Source organism: Bombus terrestris, chromosome 5 (genome assembly GCF_910591885.1).
Source record: "Bombus terrestris chromosome 5, iyBomTerr1.2, whole genome shotgun sequence".
Classification (NCBI taxonomy): Eukaryota; Metazoa; Arthropoda; class Insecta; order Hymenoptera; family Apidae; genus Bombus; species Bombus terrestris.
Window position 1 is genome coordinate 8,081,054 of NC_063273.1, and position 7,530 is coordinate 8,088,583.

The 7,530-nt window shown below is 40.8% G+C and overlaps 1 protein-coding gene across 1 annotated transcript; it reads left to right on the forward strand.

The window, feature by feature from the left end:
- The first annotated feature begins 888 nt into the window (after positions 1–888).
- LOC105665796 lies at positions 889–6,475 on the forward strand. Its single transcript, XM_020863133.2, has 4 exons — positions 889–1,091; positions 1,496–3,534; positions 4,091–5,043; positions 5,566–6,475. The coding sequence occupies exons 1-4, from the start codon at positions 1,026–1,028 to the stop codon at positions 6,072–6,074; spliced, it is 3,567 nt and encodes a 1,188-aa protein (XP_020718792.2). The 5' UTR covers positions 889–1,025; the 3' UTR covers positions 6,075–6,475.
- Positions 6,476–7,530: the final 1,055 nt, after the last annotated feature.

Sequence of the window (7,530 nt, forward strand, 5' to 3'; positions counted from 1 at the left end):
CTAAGATATCAGAATTAGAAGAGAAATATTTCTAATATATTTATAATTATAGTTTGACGATAATGATCAGACAAAGCTCTGAAAATTTAACATACGTGTATTATAGAAAATTTCTTTAAAATAGATTCTACGATATATACGAAACAAAATCTCGACTAATATCAAATTACATTTCAATTAGACTAAAATATCAGAATTAAAAGAGAAATATTTATAACATATTTATAATTGTAGTCTGACGATAATCATCAGACAAAGCTCTGAAAATTTAACATACGTGTATCATAGGAAATTTCTTTAAAATAGATTCTACGATATATACGAAACAAAGTCTCGACTAATATCAAACTACATTTCAATTAGACTAAAATATCAGAATTAGAAGAGAAATATTTCTAATATATTTATAATTGTAGTCTGACGATAATGATCAGACAAAGCTCTGAAAATTTAACATACGTGTATCATAGAAAATTTCTTTATAATAGATTCTACGATATATACGAAGCAAAAATTCGACTAATATCAAACTACATTTCAATTAGACTAAAATATCAGAATTAGAAGAGAAATATTTATAACCCGAAGAATATTCTGATACTTAAAGAATGAATAATACTTAGACGATATTAGAATATTAAACTTAGATTTGAAACTGATCTCGAATTTTACATATTTTATATACTTCTTACGATATTGTTGCTATTACATGGGTCTAATAGAAATGCCAATAACAGTTTGTCGAAGATGATAATTTTAATTCGTCGAACGCTTGTTCGTTCATATCGATAGGTAGAAATCGAGGATCGATTGGCGAATGTTTCGGTAACCGTGGATCAGCCGATCCCCCATTGTTAATTAAATGCACGTTCAGTCATCGTTCAAAATGCCGCGTCGCTGAGTCAACGGCAATGGAATATCCCTTGTAAAATTATAATCACACGTTTCAAAATTCTAAGTGATTACGGTCGAAACAATCAAAATCCATCGTATCGGTTCCCAATGATTTAAAGGATCGCCCAACAATGAAAGGAATCAGGACATTCGTGTTGCAGGATCTTTCCCACGTTTTACCCACAAAAAGTTTCCAGGTACCGACTCGCAAATTGTCATCGTAATAATTCATGTTTCCGTGAATACGATCGAAATGAGCTCGGATAGAAAATCATTTTGCTCCAATAAATATTATAAACTAGAAGCTTCCATCAGTTCACGTACTCGGTGAACCATAAAAATAGTCTGTCAGACGAAAGTCTATATTTCGGTGAATTAAATCATTTCGTTTAGATTAGATTCTCTAATTACCTCGCTAGACACTATAGAATATACGTAATTAAGTGTACACAGCCTTTGTATCTTGTACACATGTCGTCAGACATCGGCGTTTAAATTTCCCGTAAATGAAAGAAAGAAAAATAATAATATCATTGCAATATCTATTGGATCTTATAGAAGGTAATCTTACGCGAAATTTTATTCTTTCGAAACAACGCAGAAAAATCTCGTGCCAAGTTATTACCTGTCGTCGTCGCAAGTGCACACGACATCGTCGTCTCGTCGATTTTGGAATTTCTTCGACTTCTCGTGCAAAGAGGAGCCGGCCAGTCGCGACGAAAAGAAGTGTCTGCCTTCCAATGGCATCGTCTCGTCGTCCTTATTCTCCAACGATGCTCTCGATGTTGTCTCGAAATCCGTGTCCCCGAATTCCATGACCACGACCGTAACGTTCACGCCAAAATACATCAACGATTCTCAACTCGACCTGAAGGCAACATCGATGACCTGTTTAAAAATCCAGGGTCTAATGAAACAGGACAACTTGGTGTCTTTGCTGGATGGAAATCCTGTGCCAAGGACTCTGAAATGGAAACTCAAAGGTTACAAGACTCTTCGAAACGAGCAGGCTGTTGACTTCGCCTTCGTCCCTGGCGCAAAGTCTTACGAGTGCGATATTTTACCGCGAAACAAATACCACGAACTCGAGCAGTCAAATCGTAGAATACTACCACGTCGGAAGAGCATCTGCTCGGGGATGGAAAACAGCGAAGAAAATGGCACGTTGTCTTTGACGACGAAAGCCATCGAGAACAAGGCTAAGATAGAGCGTGTGAAGAAAGTAGACGCTAAAGACGCTGATATCGTCGAAAAGGAAAGTAACCTGGAGCGTAAGAATATTTCAGACGTGGACAGACCGGCGAACGTTTCCAGTCAGCAGGCTTCAACGTACAAGTTGCTGGTTCACGTCCTTCAAAGTGCCGGCCCGAAGAAAGAGGAGATAAAGTATCTGCCGATTTTGAAATCGGAACTGTCAGCAGCACCGAGTCAGACGAAGTATCAGACGCAGCCAGTGGCTGGATTTTGCTCGCAACCGCCAAAGAAAATTCAGAAACCTTCTGCTCCGATATTAAACCGAACGGAGAAAGGGGCTGATAGCGCGAAAGATGTTTCTTCGATGAAACTCGACGAGGGAAAGAAAGCTGCCGCGTCTGAGGAGAAACAGGCTTCTTCCCTTTCGAAACCGTTGGCTCCGAGGTACTCGGAAGTCACCGGAAACGCGTCAGAGCGGCGCTCTATGGAAAAGCGTGGAGAAGAAAGAAATCCGATGGAAGGTGAAGCGAAGGCTCGAGAAACGGAGAATGACACGAGTGCCTTTCAATCTTCCGAGAAGATGTCGCGAACTGAACCGACGCAATTCGCCAGAGATTCCGGCGAAACGTCGGAGAAGAGGCGAGCTGCGTCACGGACGTCTACCTATTTCGCTCCAAGAGCTTACGGAGCTTCCAACGGCTGGAACAGGCAATCGTCGAAGACCGAGGCTAACCGTACGTTCGAGTCGATAATTGGAATACCAGAGAACACGAGCACGCCGTTGAAGTTAACGAGACGAAACGAGGGACAAGGAGTGAAGTCGTCACCGTGCGCCGCTACGCAAGTCAGATTGCAGCAAAACGAAGGTAGAAGCGTACCGAACTCGCGAACGAATTCCTTCGGCAGCGATAGGTCGTCGATGGCCGGAAGTTCAGACGGAGGCTCTCGAAAACCACCGGCTTCGTTTGCCCCGTTTACGACCAGAAGATCTTCCTCGAATTCCTCTTGTTTGTCGAGGAAGCTGGCGGTGTCGGAGAGGACTGGCAACGGATCGAAAAGCGCGTTCAACTCGAACAACTCGCTGAATATTTCTACTTCCAGCGTGAATGCAGCGAGGAAATGTCGCGATAACGACGCCAGATGCCCGAGAGCGAGAAAGTGCGAGCAGGAGAGGCCGAGGAGTAAAAAGGATAGAAAGATTTGCAAACGTTATTGCTGTCCTGCGTTGCAGACGCCGACTCATTGCGATTATAACAGGTTCCAATGCCCAAAACACAAGGTTAAAAATGCCACTCAGATAGAGAAATACGAAGTGAAGAAGGATCCCACGTGTATGCCGAATGAGAAGGATGAACAGTCGAGAGAGTTTTGCACGACTCTGGAGAGGAGCAGGCCTTCTGATCGGGATTGCAAGAGGCAAACAGAGAGGAAATGCAGCAGAGAGAGGTATATAATGTCAATCTTTGACTCTGTCGTTTCTTTAGTTTCACTTTTGTCATGGGATAACACTGGAAGTAAATCGATCTTTCGGTTTGACTTTTTAAACGCGATAGAACTTGACGTACACGTGCACGACTGTTTCATTTGTCGGGAGAAAATTTTAATTAGTTCCCGATTAACGCGAATCAAGTAGTGTGACAGCAAACACTACGGTACGTTCGAGTTTAAAGAAAAAAAGATACAGGTGAATCATTTAAAATGGATTCATCGTGTGTCTCGATAGTGTTTAGCAGTGCCAGAAGGATTCTATCGATGGTGTGATTCTGCTAAAAGTTACCAAAAATAATGAAATTCTTTTTTCATTTAATAATCGCTTCAGTTAATGTAAATACACGATCGAGTAAATATTCTTCTATTTATTTCACGTCTGTATATTCACGTACGTTTATACTGGAACTACGGTGGTATCTATCGTACGTCGTTACCTAACTTTAACGTTGATTTATACGTAGCGATAACTAATTGCTATTGGCAATGTTCTAATAAACACGCGATCATTTAGGAGAGATCGAAGTTGCGATAGGAGGCGAAGAAGATCCTGCGAACGAGAAGAGCAACGAGACTGCTCCAGACAAGAGGAGGGTCGTACGATCTGCACGAAGCCGAGGAAAAGAGATACATCGTGCAAACGTCGAAGGAAATGCAACGATCGCGACTGCGACAGAAGATCGGCGAAATGCACCGGTAGGAGAAACTACACCCAGTCGGCATTTTCAAATCATTCCACGAACGTGCCGAAGAACGTGAAACGCTATTCCTCTTTGCCAGCCTTCGCCTTCCCTCTGATCACTATGAAAAACAGTAAAGAGGCGAAGCAGAGCTTGTTCGTTTCACCGTCTATATGCAAATTTCTGCAATCGCCGCTGGTTCGTTCGAAAAGCGACGACAAATGCAAGAAGCCATCGCCCAAGTGCAAGCCGACAGGTGGCAAAGACGAAGACAAGTGCAAGAGACCGTCTGCAAAGTGTAAGCTGAACGCTGACGTCAAATGTAAAAAGGTGGATAGTTGCAAGAAAGAGAGCACTAAATGTAAAAAAGAGGATCCATGCAAAAGACTGAGGGGAACTTGCGAAAAGAAGAAGGAGGATCCTTGCAAGAAAACAAGAGGAACCTGTGAAAAGAAGAAGGAAGATCCTTGCAAGAAGGTGAGAGCTACTTGCGGGAAGAGAGAAGATCCTTGCAAGAAAACGAGGACTACTTGTGGGAAGAGAGAAGATCCTTGCAAAAAGAGGACAAGCTGCGGTCCAGAAGTAAAGAAAGTGGAGGATCCTTGCAAGAGAGTAAGATCAGCCTCCGAGAAGAAGGATGATCCTTGCAAAAAAGCCAGCAGGCCCAGTTGTTCCACCAAGGGCGATCCTTGCAAATCATCTGACAAGCTAAAATGCAGTGCTGTGAAGGATACCAAGTGTACATTGGAAGATTCCTGCTCGAAAAAGAGAGAACAAATGTGCCAAGGTGACTTGGAAGCTACGTCATGTTCCACAAATCTTAGTATAGCTCACGCGGTAAAACAATTGTCACTATGGTTTTGCAATATTTTTGAGAGATGTTCTTTGTGTAACTATTGTATTACACTTTGACAGGCTATTGTACACAATCATCCATAGAAGTTCCCATAAATCTTATGAAAGGGCCATTTTTACTTGAATGAAACGTATAGAATATCACATAGTAACAGGTTTACAAGGTATGTTAACGTATGAAGCAATGATAAAACAACAATCTTACACATTTTGCAATGAAATTTTGTAGTATTTTATTCGAGTAAAATTGGCCCTTTTGAAAGTTCCTCCTCCCTTGCTTTCATTACGTTATATGTGACCTAATGTAAGTAACACCGCAAAATATGATCCTAAGAGGAGACCCAATTCTTCTCTAACTTAGTTTATACAAATATCGGTCGACGTAAACATCGTAATAGCAATCTACTCATAACTTCCATATTAATTTATTTGCAATTTTATTCCATTGTCGCAGAAAGATGCATGGCATCGTCCACAAGCGCTGAATCGGCAAAAGAGAGGCTGGATAGAGAACGAAAGGAGGTAGAGGAGTGTAAGAGGCACGTTAAGAAAAACGACCACAAGAAGAAAAAGGAATCTGCGACTGGTTTAAAGTGTGTCACCAACCCTTGCAAACAACAGCTGAAGGACTCTCAGTCAAAGTTCGCGTCCATTGACCTACCCTTACAAAGCTTCGTGAACGTTATATCGAACACGTGTATGAGCCAAGGCAGCAATTTGGTGAATCTTCCGCGGGATCGATCGTATCCCATCTTGAACTCCGTCAATCATGACGAAGTCAATAGGGAAACGGATCCGCCAGAGCCCACTAGGAATTTTTGGAGCTTCAACGATGAAAACGTAGATCCAGTGGTTACACCTCCGATGGATAATACACCTCAAGATAATAACGAACCAGTAGAGGATGTTCATTCGGGATCGACATCAAATTGGCTCTTTTCGTGGTTCAACTGTAAATATTGAAACTATTCGCTGGCTTGTCGACGAAACGACAATCTATCGATTTCAAATCATATCAATCGTATCAACGATCAATTTTTAAATCTACTTTATTTGTATTTGCATGTTGTTTTAGAATGGTCTTCGAAAAGAGCCAGATTGTCAAACCTATACACAAAACATATCTACATTGTATATTAAAGCCGTATTTTACATGTACCATCGTAAATGAAAAGGCAAAATTATAGCGTACGCAAAATCAAAGTTACTCGAAACAGGGAATGCTAATTATTTGGAGCGAATAAAAGGTAATTACTTGTTTTATTTCTTACAGACGAGAAAACGTTAAAATTCCGTTAAGCTGTCTAATGTCTAATGCCATTTTATCAAAACTGTGATTTTATTTGGTACACAGAATATATACATTTTTGCCAAACTGTTGCACACTTTAGAAATATAATTGTCATAATACTGAACATGTCGTTGATCTTTTACATTTTTATTGATCTATTTTCTTAGATATAGTCATTGTTATCGCGATGGTCGATTATTTTATACTCTTTTTCATCGTCTATACCCATCTATTCTCTAACTCATGGTTCCATATTTCATAGAAACGCTCTTTAATCCTCGGCAACGGAGGTTAGATCATTATCGTGATCGTCGAATATTTTATTTCATAACGATAGAGCAAACAGCTGATAACTAAACTAATTCAAAAAATACAATTCACATATTTTAAGAATAACGACACTTAACACTTAGCCAACCGAATGGGGAGATCCCTCCACTTTAAAGTAAATCGCTGCATGACCGATCGGGAAGATCTCCCCACTTTAAAGTAAATCATTGCGTGACCGATCGGGAAGATCTCTCATTTTAACGACCTTATCAACGCGTTTTCTTTTATTTTATTTATTTATTTATTTATTTATATTTTTTTTTTGTTACTATTAATTATTGCTTACCTAAAATTGTCCTCAATTAATTGAAATTTTTCTGCTTTTATAAAGCACATAAGTATATAATAAAATGCACCAATTTAGTAATGTTGGCTGGCTGTCCGAGCGCGGTGAGAAACGTATAGTCCGCTGTGGCGCGCTATGTTCCAGCGTACTATCGGTAACTGTGCAGGTTCAGTAACTATCATCCAGAGTTTACTACAATAGACATAGTTACGCGATCGAAGGTTGATGATAGTCGCGTTTCAAACAATCTTCGGATGAAAAGCGTCCCAGAGCAATGTTCGTCCCGGATGAATCGAGTGTCGCGGCCAGTTACGAGACGTCTTTGTGCGAAGAACGAACTACTACGACAGAGGCGTGCACGTGAATGGAGGGATAGCAATTATGGGTTATTCAGGTCTCGCCACGGGATACCCAGGGTGCCGTCACCATGGAATTTTTCGTACGTACAGTACATACATATACCTGGCGCCTCTCCACGTCCCCTTTTTACGTCCTACGTATACACACACGTG

Bases quoted from the DNA above. Each gene is read 5' to 3' on its own strand.
- LOC105665796 (XM_020863133.2), top strand. From the start codon at position 1,026: ATGAAAGGAATCAGGACATTCGTGTTGCAGGATCTTTCCCACGTTTTA. The intron at 1,092-1,495 runs GTACCGACTCGC...GAAACAACGCAG, and splicing joins TACCCACAAAAAGTTTCCAG to AAAAATCTCGTGCCAAGTTA. The intron at 5,044-5,565 runs GTGACTTGGAAG...CCATTGTCGCAG, and splicing joins GAGAGAACAAATGTGCCAAG to AAAGATGCATGGCATCGTCC.